We start from the raw sequence: 15,547 nt of genomic DNA on the forward strand, positions 1-15,547 counted from the left end.
GGCTACCTGTCAGTGGGAACAGCAGCCTTGACCTTCTCTAGGACCATGCCTCCTGAGGCAAAGGGGTGGGTGATTGCTTACAATTTTAGGGCATAATAGCATTTTATTTGGGGGAAAACTGTAAACGAGGCTCCTGTTTACCAACTGATTTTTATACCAGGCAGTGGCTGTGTGCTTTACATGCAATGTCTTGTTTAATCCTTACAGCAGCCTTAAGAGTTAGGTCCCAATATTAGTTCCATTTTACTGATGAAGAGACTGAGGCTCAGAGAGGTTAGGTCAATTACTCAAGGTCACACAGCTGTTTGAATTCCAGAGCTAAGACTTGAAGTGAGTCAGGAGCATATTCCCACCACTTACAACCTTTCTGAAGGATATCAACATCTCCTGAGGATGGTGCCTTCACTATCTTACTTTTCTTTCTATCAAAATGGTGCTGTGAGTCCTTTCCTGCAAGTTAGACCACCGTCCAAAATGCACGACTCTTCTCAGGAGAAAACCTATAAGTGAGAGAATATATCTTGAGTATATATCACAAGTACTTTTTCACCTTTAGACCTCAGTGATTTATTTATTAGTAAAGAGAATTCAGAATTCCACCAACACTTCTTTTTAGCATTAAATATTTATTTACTTTTAAATCTAGGAATGGTAGTTGCCAATAGTTACCAGGGGGTGGGACAAATGGAAGATGTTGGTCAAGGGTACAAACTTTCAGTTTTAAGATGAGTAAGTTCTGAGGATCTAGTGTACAGCATGGTGACTGTAGTTAGTAACACTACTGTACACTTGAAATTTGCTAAGAGAGTAGATCTTAAATAAAAAGAAGATGCTAACTATCGGAGGTGATGGATATGTTAATGAGCTTGAACATGGTAATCACTTCACTGTATATGTACATAAAATCATCACATTGTACACCTAAAAAATCATGTGTACAATTTAAATGTATACAATTTTATTTTGAACTTAATACTTATTCTTACATAATGTGCATATTGGCAGTGTTTGACATACACATGTTCAAAAATGATTATTTGGTCATTGAAAGACATTTTACTTTATCTTAATCTGTTTCCATATGATCCAAATATTTCCTGTGTTTGGAGTCCTGTGCCTTGAATGTATTACCCATTGTCAAGACCAGGTTAAAAGCATTAGAAACCATCCCCTAAGCATGAAAAACATATGGCATTTTGCCACATGTAATTCAAAGTAATAACAATAAACTCTAAAATAAGTGTAAGGAAATCCAACAAACTGAATTTTTCACCTGTTTTTCACTAATTTCCTTTTTTAAATTATTAGGGAGCAAATTATTTCAGAACAGGAACATTGGTGCTCCCACTTCCACTCCCATCCTCAGCAGATATTTTAACGCTGTTAGTCCGTTGACTTAGTGAAGCCCCCTCCCCACTTGCTGGAGCACGCGACCCCTCCTCTCATGGAGAGTGGAGCAAGGCTACAATTAGACCCCAGGAGGGAAGATGTTGTGGATTAGCTTGCCAACTACTTTCTGTAGTAACCAAATATCTTTGTGGTATTTGCTGAGTCCGGCCACGGACTCATTTTACATGTCATTTCCTCAGTGAAATTTCTATTCGAATATATATTGTAGAAGTTGGGTTCATTTTTATATTTGTCAAATTTAAGCTTTTTTTTTTTTTCATTTTACCTGCACTATTAATTATTGCCCATAAGTGGCAAACTTACTGATTTATCTGATATGATGTAATTTTTCAATTGAATTTAATGGAAAGTGGACCTGAGATTTGGAATCACAGTGATGGTATGGCAGTGAAGAACTTGAATACATTTTACAAAAGTTCTTTCTAGAAACTGCCAGGGAATGAAGTTAATTCCCCCTGGCCCCTTTTCAAGTTCTGGAATCCCGTTCTGACCAGGCAGACCCTTATCCGTAGTTCATGTTTAAAGTCATTCAGTTTATAAATTTTGAGAATGCTAATCTTAATTAGAAAGCTCATTTGACTAATGACATAAATTAAAAGAAAGTGCCATTTCTCTCTATTAATTAAATTTGAAAATTAGTCATCAACATGTTAATGAGTCTCTGGCAATTAGCATTATATCTACAGTGATCCCAATATTTTCTTCTATATTGGCCAGTCTGTTTGAAAAAAACTTTTATTTTTAGCCTGTTGAGAATACAGGCTTTGAGAAATTACCGAATATTTAATATTCTTCAGTAAAGCTGGAGAGCCTTGAGATTCACGTTTCCCGGGAGCCTCACCCCCTGCAGCCGAGGCCCCCAGTCACGGGGTCGGGATTAACAGTCTACCTGGCAGAGCCCCAGGCTGATGACACTCACGCTTCCCTGTCCCTTCGCTCTTGGGTGATGGAGCAGCTTAGTGTCTCTGCCTCTACCCTAATCTGAAATCAGTACTTTTCTGTCAGTATCTGTCTTGGTCAGGAGTCTTTGGATTACAAATGACAGACACCTACTTCAAACTGGGATAAGCCAAAATGAGGTTTATTTGCTCAAGCAACTTAAAAGCCCAGAGGTAGACCTGGCTTCAGCTCTGGCTGTCCTGAGATGCCAGAGATGCCAGCAGGCTGGGTATCTTCCTCCATACCCTCGGCTTCACTCTTATCTGTTGGCTTCTTAGTCAGGCTCGTTCCATGCCACCCCAGGAGCAAAGAGATACCTCTTTACTGAGAGCCCCAGCAAAAGGCCAGGTGACTTGGTTGGAGTGACATGGTTTCAGGCGTCTTTTCTGAAGCCAATCACAATAGAAGGGGGTGAAATAGGCAGGGAACCAGGCCCGGGACACATCCACCTCTAGAGCCCCCGTGCAGCCCACTGGAGCCATTCATATTGAAAATGCAGTGGATTCCCAAAGAGAAATTAGGGTGCTTTTTACCAGAAGGGGAATGGTGCGCATCAGAAAACACCACATATATTCTCTTTCTAAACTCTCTCTCAAACACACACAGACTCACACACATACACACTCACACACACGCACACTCACACCCTCACACACACACACACACACACACACACACACACACACAATCCACCCCACCACATTACACCTTCACATTCCACTTTACCAAGGTAATGTCACTAAGAAAAGAAAAAAATCTTCTCCCCCAGAGTTCTGAGATTATTGCAGTAGACAAAGCCAGTCCGTTTCAGGAGCTGTCCTTGTCATACTAAGGCAGTGATGGTTTGTCACCCAGCAGAGTCAAGAACGGTTTCCACCTGTGCCAGTCAGCCCAGGCTGAACCCGGCTGGCCAGCATTAAACGGCGAGTCGGTGAGACCTGGGGTGAGCTGGGCCAGGGCAGAGGGAGGCCAAGGTCCCCTGTGGCTCTGGAGAGCAGGTGGTTTCCTTTATCCTATCTTGGCGGCCCTGATTGTCAAAGCCGATCCAGCAGGGCTGCAGGTTAACCCTTTAATCTCTTCCATCAGGGCTTCGAGGGCTGGGCGCTGAGGTGGGTGCTCTGAGATCTGGCCCAGCACCCTCAGCCTGTTCCCACAACCACGGTCCTAAGACACCAGAGAGCCAGGCCTTCCTCCACGGCCCCACATCTCTTCTAGCTCTTAGCTCTTTTAGACAAATGTCTAAGACATAAGCCCGCCCAGCCTCCAGCTCACCTACACCTCCCATCTCCCTGCTTAATTCTGGTTCCTTCACATGCTGGGCCTGGCATCAGAGAAAAGAGATGGGCGGGTAAGTTTTACGAAACCTCTCTCATTCAGATCCCGCCTGGAAGGAAGCGTGGGGGAGTGAGGGTGACATCGGTGATGTACACCCGCTCCCAACATCACGGCTGCCCTGGCTGCTGCTTGCTTTGTTTTCAGCCGATCGCCTCTAACAAAGGCCTGGGTTGTATCTGTCAAACTACCTTTGAATGTGTATCGCAGAATTCTTTAGTTGTTAGCAGCGGAAACGGACTGTGGTTAGATTAAGCCTTAATAATAATAACAGCAACAATAACAACTGTCTGTTATTGTTTTTGCCATTAAAAGAAATAACCAAGCATAAGAAAAAATAGAAACCAGAGTAGATTGACTTTAGGAAGCCAGAATATAATGGACACCCTGTCATTGGTATGAATCTACTCCCATCCCACTCCATCGTGGTGGCACCTCACTCTGAATCTGAACCCCAGAGGGGGAAGTGTGATCAGCCAACCTCAAGTCCCACCCCACCTCTTGGCTAAGGAAGGACAAGGCCCGTGATTGACAGTCCCACCGAAACTTTGTAATGACAAAGAGGTTCTTGGACTAAGGTGCTCTTATTAGGAAGGGAAGGATGGTTGGCAGGCAAAACCCGCAGATGTCCTCTACAGAGGTGACATATTTTGTTTAGTCTTTATGGTTGAACTTTTTTTAATCTAAGAAAAGTAGCAGTCAGATCATACCTGGCTATTCTCTGAAGTGAATCTATATATTTTCCAATAGGTAAACCTACTGTAACTCCTCATGGCCTTAGAACAGACATAGCCCTAGAAGAGCAACTCCCATTCAAACGCCGTTTGTTCTTGTGGGAAAGTCAGGCAAGAAAAGCGGAGGCAGAGGTCAGGGGGGTCAGGAGGCTGAGTTTAGTGTTCAAAAGATGTGGGGTTGAATTCTAATTCTACTGACTGATGGCTTTGGGACCTCAGCCAAGATTGAACCTCAGTTTTTTCATCTGTAATAGGACCTTTCTTGCATAATTGTTTTCTGGATTAAATTGTACACACACACACACTCACCCTAAATCTAGTACCACTCCCTAGTTTCTGGGCCTGGGCTTAGGCTAAGGGAGGTGCAAGGTCAAGGCAGGGGAAAGGGAAGCTGCTTTAGCTCCTAACCTACCACCACCTGCCACAGGTCATGGCCCCAGGTGTGCATCTGAAGTTTGCACCATGATCCCTTAATTTTTGGTGAGGGATATCTTTAGGACCCAAAGGTGGATTTTATTTTAGAAATTAACATTCATCTTGCCTCAACAAAGGTAAATTTTATATTTTTTTCATGTAGAAAGAGGTATTTTAAGTGATTATGAAAGTAAATCATGCCAATTATAAAACTAGACAGTGTAGGAAAAAATCTAAATGAAATGACTAGAAAAATATCTGTAATTTCATCATCTTAAACAACCACTATTAAATTGGGGTATATATCTTTTCAGATATTTTCAGTATGTCTATACACATACAGATAGCTACTTGATTTCCATTTTAAGATGGAAAATTACTGTGAAATATTAATAACTTGTTTTATTAGCATAGTAGTTTTCAATCTCCTTCCTACCTCTGAAAGAATCACACATATGACACCCTCATCAGTAAAATGTTCTTAATCCAGGGTCATGCTCCTATCCTCCAAGCCCACCTCACCTCTACCATTGGAAGTCTCTGGGTTAACAGCAGATCATGAACATCTTTAGATGCTAATGAAAAAATAATAATTTATCTCATGGATGCATGGTAATCTGTTAAAAAATAATAGCTAACTTTTGTTACATTCTTGTAGCAGGCACCATGCTCACCAATTGACACACATTGTCTGGTTGAATCCTTTCTCAAGTCCTACAGGGTAGGGTAGTTATGATTCCAGAGTTGAGGAAGCTGAAGCCCAAGAAGATTAAGCAACTTGCTCTGGTTTCAGTGCTAGCAACTGGTAGAGTCAGAGTTTGAACTCAGGTCCTCTGACACCAGAGCCTGCTCCTGTTAGGCAGCCATTTGCCAGTAGCAACCAGGTTGTTGTGTGTGTGTGTTTTAAATCTTATTTACCCTAACACCTAGGTCTTTTTGTTATTTATTTTGGAATGATGTGCCTTTGTAGAGCAGGAAAGGATCTGTCTCGGTTTCTCCGCCTGTCAGTCAGCGAAGGCGTGGGCGCTGGGCCAGCTTTGCCCCCCTCCGCGTAGGGTCATAAGTACTTGTGTGTTTTTAAAACAACCTTGAGGCAGCTTGGCTCTGGCGAGGGGGGCTGATGGATGGGGGCGAGCCCCTGGACTGACTGCCCTTCGCCATGCCATAGTTATTTTTTCTTCTAACTCCCATTGTGACCTATCTGGAAGTCTGCAGAGGAGCAGGGCCGATTTATGGATGTGCCACCTAGAGCTGTGCCCGGGGCTGAAGTCTCCTGGGACAGCCAAGACCAAAACAGAAAACCAAAGCCCCAGATGGAGCTGCCAGCCCGAGGAGCGGCAGGGCGCTTTTAGGGCGAGGCTGCCCGGGCCCATCCCTCTGACAGGCTGGGGGCCAGACAGGTGATGGCCTCGAGGATCAGTTTTCTGCCGCCACCCCTCTGCCCCCGCTGTCTCGCCTCCTGCGGGCATTTCAGCTTTGCTGTCGCCTCAGCCTCCGGCCTCCTCCCCACAGTCTTGACGTCCCCCTCACCGCCCCTCCTTCCAGGCCTGGCGATCATATCCTACCTCTGGGCAGACGGAGGCCTCTACTTTTCAAAGTTTTATCTTTCTGGAAGAAGGCTGGCTGCATGGACCCCCTGGGACAGGGCAGGAGAGTGGGGCTGATAGAGGTTAAGTGACAACTATTTATTGAGTGGCCACAGGAATGAAGGAAGGGACTGTGTCAGGCAGATGATGTGTGCAGGATCCAGGAGTCACCTCCAGTATTGTCGCCCGCTGGGGTCAACGTGCCAACACCTTCATTTCCTCCCACCCGTTATCAGGCCCCATGGAGCATCTAGCCTCCGCCAATTGGCGTGAGAGACCAATGTGTTGTGCCTGCTGGTGTCGCCTTTACCTTCTTGCCCCACCCAGATGTAATCTCAACGGGGTCTCTGCCTCGAGAAGTTTGCTTTGTCACTCACTCATTCAGTGCAGTACCAGCTGTGTGCCAGACACCCTCTTAGGCACTCGAAGAAATAATAGAAAAAACACTTATAACTCCTGCCTTCCTGACACTCAGATATTAACCAGAGTCACAAAGACAGATGACAAATGGCAACAATGGGAGGGCTTTGGGGGAAAGGAATGTGGTGCTGGGGGCTTATTACTGGCCCAGTTTTATGGGGGCTTGTTACTGGCCCAGGTGGAGAGGAGCGTGCGACTTCATTGTTAATTGTTTCCAAGTCACCTCCAATGTTTATTAAAACTGAAAACAAAGAATTAACCCTGACCCCTTTGCGCCCACGCCTCCATCAGCAGTCACCTGTAGTTCTACAAGGCTTCCTGGCAGTTCTTTTGGCCCCTTTCAGGTCTGTTTGACACATTGAAGACAGAGAATGTGAACTTGATTTTGTTATGTCCCAGCTTAAAATCTTCAGTGGCCTCCCAGTGCCCTTCAAATGAAGACCAATTTACTCAACGTGGCCTCCCATGCCCTGGGCCACATGGCCCCTTTCTTCCCGTCTTACATTAGTCACTCCCCACCCCTCACTACCACAGCCACTCTGGCTTCTCCTATGTCCTCGGACACTCAGGGTCCTTGCACATATTGTTCCCTGTCTCTGTAATACTGTCTCACTCTGTTCACCTAACCATCTGTCACATGTCCTCTCCAAGGAGTTTTCCTCCAGGAAGCCTTCCTTGTCCACATGCTGGCATAGATTGCTAGTTTTAGGCGCCCCCCCGCCCCTGGACCCCTGTACTTTCCCTGATAACACTTGTCCCCACTTGTAACCGTATTTGGATGGGAGTATTAAGATGATGTCATGGGGGCTTGTGGGCTGGGTCTGCATCCGTTTTGCTCACCGTTGTATCCCTGGCACCTGGCACAGTGCTTTCCACCTTCTGAGTGCCCAAAGAAAGAATGGGTCATAAAGAAGGGTATGAATATTACAAGTGCAAAGACAATCCCCCAAGTATTATAGTTCAACTCCCTCAGTGTGCAGATTAGAAACTGGAGAATCAGAGAGGGGAGGTGACTTACCCGACATCACCCAGCAAGTTAGTGGCAGGACTGGTCTGGGACCATGGTTTACAGCTCCTGCCTCTCCACACAATTTCTCTATTTGCCCCAAAACTTTTAAATTCTTTGAGATCTAGATCTAAGACTGAGACACAGTGTGTTAGGTGGAGAAGCCATCTGCATTAAACATTACAGAGTTTTAGGTGAGTTCTGCAGCTCATTAAGTCTCATAAGGCCTGAGGACTCATTTGAATCTTTTTTCTAAAATTGATTTTTAAGTGAACTCTAAGGTCTCAGCGGAGACCAGTTGTCAGACACAGGCAAGGGGGCCGTGGCCTCTGGCCTGTGAACAAACCCTCAGCCCTCTGTCTTTCTAGATGAGTTCATAGAGTCACAAGACGTGGAGGCCGCCTTTCTAACAGCTCTCCTCCCCAAGGAAGCCTGGTAATGAAACCTGCAGCAATGAAACGTGCCCAAGCAATGCCATCTCATGGCCAACAAGGGCATTTCCTGAACTCTGACAGAGGAGTGAACGTTTCTTCTGCCTCTGGAAGGATATTTATGCACCTCTGAAGTGTGACCAGGACACAGCTCAAAGGTGTCAGATGGTTCCTCTCTGTGGATATTAAGCAGCAGCTTCTCTATCTTGTCTTACGTCCCAGAACCATGTGGCTGTGCAGGGCACTGGAGAAAAAGCAAACCATTCTTAATGAATGGCTTGGTCCCAGGACCTGGGCAGGACCAACAAAACAGCCAGGGTTCTCCACCAGGTGGGTGAGACCCTCAGGGAAGGAAAGAACCAGGGTGCAATCAAAGACCAGACATGTATAGTCAGCCAGGTTGAGTTACCAGGAGCAAGTCCCCCCTCCCTGGAGTCTTAGTTTTCCATCTGCACAATGGTCTGAATGTAATGCCTACTTTCTATGTTCACTTACTGGGACAGATGACATTGTGGGGAACAAGCAGGACACAGTCCTTGCCCACGTGGAGTTTACATTTTGGAAAGGGAGACAGACATTAAATACATATTTACTTAACACTTGTTCAATTTCAACTGTGCTGAGTATCATTCAGGGGATAAAACAAGCTATAAATAGTGGTTAACATTTAAGTGCTATGTGGGGACAAAGGGCCAGATGCTTTGCATATAAACTTAATCACCACCACAACCATACGCATTAACATGGGCTACTTTTCAAAGTGCTTATCATATATTAACTCATTTAATTCTCATTTTAAAATACCTGTGATGTAGAGACTACTCTTATCTGCAGTTTAGAGGTGAGAAAACTGAGGTACAAAGAGATTAACTTGCCAGAGGGAACTCAGCCACTAAGTGGCAGAGAAAGAACCCAGGCAGCCTGGGCTCAGAGTCTGGATACCACAGGCCCCCCTGGGGACATCACTGTCTCACTGATCCCTGCGACAGCCTGCTAAGCACCGCTGCTGTTCTCATTTCCCGCACTTGGACCCCAGAGCCAAACGTGTGACGCCTCCGAGTTTGCACAGCTAAGAGGCAGGGGCGGGCTGTGGCCACACTGTGGGCTCCTGTGACGCCCGTGCATGGTGTCCCCAGGGCCGGTTCCTGATGTCTCCCCTGGCCCTGTCTTGCTCAGGTGTTCCTGAAGAGCGACCGTGTGGCCCGCATGGTGCAGAGCGGGGGCTGCTCCGCCAACGACTCCCGGGAGGTCTTCAAGAAGCACATCGAGAAGCGGGTGCGCAGCCTGCCCGAGATCGATGGGCTCAGCAAGGAGACCGTGCTCAGCTCCTGGATGGCCAAGTTCGATGCCATCTACCGCGGGGAAGAGGACCCCCGGAAGCAACAGGCCCGCATGACAGCCAGCGCAGCCTCCGAGCTGATTCTGAGCAAAGAGCAGCTCTACGAGATGTTCCAGAACATTCTTGGGATCAAGAAGTTTGAACATCAGCTCCTGTACAACGCCTGCCAGGTAAGTTGCCTGTCGCCTGGGCCGAGTGGTGAGTAAGCAGGACCGTGTTATGACTTCTCTGTGCCCTCGACGCTGCTGCCTTCTTGGGGTATTTCTTGACTTAAAGAAAAGCGACACATTAAAAATTATGTTTTACAACTGCATTGGTAAAAGTTGAATATAATTCAGGCTAAAACAGGCTGGCATGTTTTTCTTCTGATTTTAAAAGAAATGAAAACATTTTTGTGAGCCCCTACAAGTCTCGTGGTCCTTAGGCACTCTGCTTAATGTGTCTAAGGGCAAATTGGCCTTGTGAGTAAGGCCTAGCTCCGAGTGTCAAAGTCCAATAAGATCAAAGTAATGATTTTTTTTAAAAAAAAGATTGTCTTCCCTTTAAAAAAGATGGTGTTTCCCGCTTGAGGGGCTCTTACTTTCTCAGCTAGGGAGACAAATGGACTTTGCGCTGGTCATCAAGAGTAATTATTTAAGTATACCATACCCATAGATTAGTCACATCATTAGTTTCTGAGTGGATCTGAAGGGCTAGCTGAGGCTTGCTTGGGCCCAGCCCAAAATGAGTTCTATTTTCTCTGGGTTGGGGGTTGGGAGAGTGAAGTATCTACCCGAGATCTTCATTTCCTGTGAACCTTTCCATTATATTCCTGCATTCATACAACCAATATTAAGTGCTATTTTGCAGTCTCTGCAAATTTAGTGATTGGCACTTGGGAGCGTTTGTTAAATGCACATTTCCAAGCCCGAGCTAGAGACATGCTGGTTCTGCATGGGCCCAGAAATCTGCATTGTAAGCAAGAGCCTCCCTTCCTGGGTATTTTGCTGCCCAATCCTTCTAAGAACCGTTAGAGAAACTCAACTGTGTCCTGATTCCCCTGCGCCAGCTCTGCCCCTAAGGTAGTTTAAATGAAGACACTCGAGCATATTGGCTAAGATTTGCGCCTTGGTCAGAATCAGACAGACCTAGGTAAATCTTACTATGACCCCTCTCTAGCATTGGCCTTAGGAAGATAGTTAACCGCCCCACACATGAGCTTGGGATGAAACTATTATAAGGATTCAATGTGTATAAAGCCCAGAGCAACATGGGGCATTTTATAAACGGTAGCAGCTAAAAACACATGACAGTCTACAGGAAGAGGCAAAAAGCCACCAGACAGCATCAAAGCAGTGCCACGGATCTCCACGGGATCGTAGGCTAACTTCTCACCTCCACGGCTGCCCCCTAGTTCAAGGCGCCGCCATCTCTTGCCTGGATGACACAGTTTCTACCCAACTGGTGATACAGTCTCCTCCCCTCCCCATGGCCATGCACCCACCAAACACAGTCAGAGTGATCTTCTTCAAATATAAATTGGGTAACACCAGTCCTGTGCCAGAAACCTCCCAGTGGCATCCTGCCACCCTTAGAAGGCGCCCCAACTCCTCACTAAGGCCTGAGGGGGCACATGGAGCAGCCCTGCTCCCAGCACACTCCCCGCGCGCTTACTCTCGGGCCTTCTTTCCGTCCCCCTGGCACATCACATTCCTTCTGGGCCTTTGCATTTGCTCTCCCCTCAGCCTACAGTGCTCTTTGCCAAGACCTTTGCGTGACTGGCACAGCTCGAATGCCAGCTTCTCCAAGAGGCCTTCCAGGCCACCCCTTCTAAAGTTCTGCCTTGCCTCCAGCTCACCAAGTCACTCCGCCCCACACCCCTGTTCTGCTTCCTTCACCGTCTCCCCTATTCCATTTCTTGTTCATCCATTTTTGCCTGTTTGTCTCCCTCTCCTTGCTTGCCCTTCACCAGAACGTTAGCCCCCTTCATCTTTGCATTATTTGCTAATATTTCCAGCACATGAAACAATTCTTACACAGAGTGAGTGATCAGTAAGTGCCCAATGAATTAATAAATGACGGCAGATTATTTTAACTGGTAAATCGGGTCTTGTCAACCCTCATGGCTTACCCAGAACTTTCTGGATATTTTAGTAAGTGGGAATCTATTTAGCATTTCATAATATAATATGTACATTACAGTTAAAGATATTTCTGACATCCTACCTTCTTCTCAGCCACTCCAATTCAGAACACTGATCGCCAACACAAAGGTAGAAGGAGTTTCTTTGATGGATTGAGAAGTATTTTGAAATTCTCCAATAAACCTCAATATAAAATTAAATTTAACTATTCTTTTTATTTAAAATATTACTGCATCCCTCATGGCATTTTTTGAGTGGGGTAGGCAAGTGGTTACCATCTACCACCACCACTAACCCCGATAACCCACTGCCATCTTCTCCACCACAAGGAGGTGGGTTGTCAGAGCTTCATAAAGATTGACAGTCACCCACCTGGGTGGTAATTAAGACTCAAAATTACAGAGATAGTTAAGTGTTCCTAAACCTGATAGACAAAAAATTATTCTAGAGATTAACTTCTATTGCAACAATTTATTAAGTGCGCTTTCTATTCTTGCTCAAACATCAGCATCCTTGGAATAAATCCATTGCTATGCCATTTCTTACCTCAGTACGTCTTAACTTGTTGAATGGGGCTACGTGGTCAGACCATAGTTTGCTGTTTTCCCCTAAAAAATAAAAAAGAATTAATTTGACTCATATTTTCTAAATCTTTTCCAAGAGTTAGAAAAAATAGAATAATAATAATAAAAGAAGGTCTCTCTCCCAAGAATAATGATTGTTCCCTTAGCTAAAAGAGATGATAAGAAATGCAAAGTACTTCTTGGGACAGTAATACTTAAAGCATTTAGTATTATATTCAATTCTCTCAGTTAAGTCTGATTATTACTTCAGGGCTGCACAACAATAGAAATTAGAACAAAGAGCATATACAGGTAATTCACAAAAGAAAAATATACATGAGTTCTAAATATATGATTAATTTTATGTTTCATGTCTTTAATAATCTGACTTATATAAGTATATTGGCAAATAATACAAGTATTTTAAAAGAAGGACAATGGTAGTGGTAATACACTGCAAATGTTATAGAAATGGGTGTTCTCATAACTGACTGTGGGAATAATTTATTGTTTTAAACTTTCTGTAGAGTAATCTTTTAATGTTCAGCAGAACGCCTTTGTAAAGGGCAAACCTGCTGGCCTGGCAGCTCTCCCTCCGGGAGCCGGTTGTAAGCAAACACTCAGAGGTGTGCGCGAGGGTGCTGAGTCCGAAGGTGTCACTGCCGCGCTTCGCGTGGCGGGGGAAACCTGGAACAGCTTTCATTCCCAACAGTAGGCAGTTAACTCGATTTTGATTTAACCACATAAAAGAATACTCTTCAGCCAATAAAACAGTTGTTGAAGAAGAAAGCTTACCACATGGGAAATGTTTGCTGGCTCCTGTTAAATGGAAAACCAGGCTCTGAAACAGAGCGTGAGGCATAATTTTACTTTTATGGAAAAAGAACTGGATGGATGAAAAACAAAATCTTAACTGCTTATTTTTAGGGGTATAGTATTATGGTTGATTTTTATTGTTTTCATTTGTGCTTTTCTGTGTTTCTAATTTTTCCGCCTTAACTATGGAGGTATTTTGTAAATGGAAACAAATAGCAAAAATCTCAGCAAAGAAGCTGTCAAAACAATGGGATACGAAGAAAGCTGTCGTCTGCCTTGTTTTCTAGACTTCAGCCATTAATACACCACCTTCGTGATTTTTGCCATTTCCAAGTACTACCTGTATGATTACTTATTTAATATTTCTAACTAAACCAACTCCGAACTCACTTTTTAAAACTATCGTTCTCTTTAGAAGTAATGTATGTAAAATCTCAGCTTTGAAGTATTAGGTTTTTTTAACTTAAAAAATGGATTAAAGTGAAACATAACCAGTAAATCAGAAATGCTTCCTCGGTCCCCCCTCATGAAGCCTGCACACCACTGGTGATGCGGCGGCCTGGCGGGGAAACCGTGGCCGCCCAGGGGCGAGCCCTCTGGCGCCCGGCTGGCCAGAGCAGCTTTCACACACGCTGCACTCCTCCCGCCCTGCGGCCAGCTTTCAGGAATGATAGATCCCAGGCCCCAGCCAGGGGCTCAGTTGGTTGGAGCATCGCCCCGATACACCAAGGTTGCAGGTTTGATCCCCAGTCAGGGCACATACAAGAAGCAACCAGTGATGCATAAATAAATAGAACAACAAATCGATGTTTCCCTCTCTCTCTAAACAGTCGGTAAAGACATTTTTAAAAAGAAATTATAGATTCATTCCCTGGCTTTCTCATATATCACGCTGAGCTCTGCAGAACTCTATTAACAGAGGAGCAAAGCTATTGAAGGGAAAATCACTTGGCTTTCATTCTCGCTCTGCTTAAATTGTTATTTGTTTTGTTCTGTATTTTCTGGACCTTCCTATGAGACAAAGCAATTCCTAGGCGCTTCCAAAACCAGAAATGTGCACATTTTCTTCTGCTCTGCTTAAATTGTTATTTGTTTTGTTTTGTATTTTCTGGACCTTCCTATGAGACAAAGCAATTCCTAGGTGCTTCCAAAACCAGAAATGTGCACATTTTCTTCTCACGCATGTTGAATTCCAGGGGAAGCTGTCATCTGACTTCTGTTGCTGCTTCTAAAGGTTCTTGTGGTCTCTACAAGGTTCTTCCAGTAACTGCAGTTTTCATCTCAAATGAGAAATGATGTTTATCAAAGAGCGATTTTATCAGTTAAATTCTAGTTTTCTATTGTAATGCAAACTGGGTCTATCAAAACTTTTTAAAAAGCAGGAGGCTTAACAAATGTCTCCACGTTTGCATGTGGGAGTTTTAAAGTCTATTTGGCTTATCTGAGAATGCATGGTCCTACCTCATGGGAGAGTTTGCTTGTACGCAGCATAACGATCGATGTAAAATAACTGGAAACTCTTATTCTGAAATCAGTATTGTTTTTGTTTTCCTAGACTCTGGGAGGAAGCAGTTAATTATGTCGCTATTTAGGCATTTGAGTTGAATTCTAAACCTAACTCAAAAAAAGTGGGATAACCTCTTTGAGAATGGATAGAATCACCTGGGAAATGAAACTAAGACCTTCAACGCCATCTTCATAAAATGCAAAGCTAATGATGATAACGGTGATGGTGATGATGATATATTTTAAAAGTTTTAAAAGTGCAAAGCGCCATCTCTCCTTTTAGTGGCCTCAGAACTGGAGTCAGTTTGATGCCCAGTTGTACCCAGTGTCTGCTACTTCCTACCCTACCCCTCTGCTTAACTGGACGAGTCCTTCCTAATTGCTGCATTCTCAACCATGTGCACATTTCCTCTTGAAATACACTGTTTTAGAGGAAGGCAAGTCTCCATCTCCATATATTTTTAAACGACATAAGCTCTTATTGAAGAAGCGAGCCAGCTAATTTCCTCGGGGAGCATGAGCTGAGGAAGTCCATGCTTCTCCGTGTTCAGATGCTGCGCTTTGACAGTGGCATTTCTGGGTGTCCTATGACTGATCTCAAAGCGTCAGCTGTGTGACTCTGACCTTCTGCTCAGCCAGCATTTGTGCCTAAGTGGCAGCAGGGATGACATACTTGTTCCAACTAATAGAAGATGACAGTGTTCTCTTCCTTTATCTTCTCTGAATTTCTAGGGATTTTTCACTAAAGACACATGGGATATAATTTCCCAATCTACAAACACCTTTGCATTTTCAAAATTGAATTCCCCGTCATTATTGAACTACTAATTTTCTTAACGTTTGATTTCCTTTCCTTCACACCATCATCAGTGTTGCCTTTGATGATGTGGTTATCTTATTACAGTGCGATCTTCCTTTGACTTGATTA

The 15,547-nt window shown here is 44.4% G+C and overlaps 1 protein-coding gene across 11 annotated transcripts in view; it reads left to right on the plus strand.

Annotated features, from left to right (window-relative positions):
• Positions 1-15,547, plus strand: part of CADPS (calcium dependent secretion activator) — a 434,736-nt gene that overhangs the window by 102,179 nt on the left and 317,010 nt on the right. For all 11 annotated transcript variants that reach the window (XM_081160526.1, XM_081160532.1, XM_081160524.1 and 8 more), the window contains exon 3: positions 9,449-9,781. In XM_081160526.1, the coding sequence (XP_081016652.1) occupies positions 9,449-9,781 (333 nt within the window). The remainder of the gene's footprint in view (positions 1-9,448; positions 9,782-15,547) is intronic.

The sequence above is a fragment of the Miniopterus schreibersii genome, assembly GCF_964146895.1.
Source record: "Miniopterus schreibersii genome assembly, chromosome: 15".
In the NCBI taxonomy this organism is placed as follows: Eukaryota; Metazoa; Chordata; class Mammalia; order Chiroptera; family Miniopteridae; genus Miniopterus; species Miniopterus schreibersii.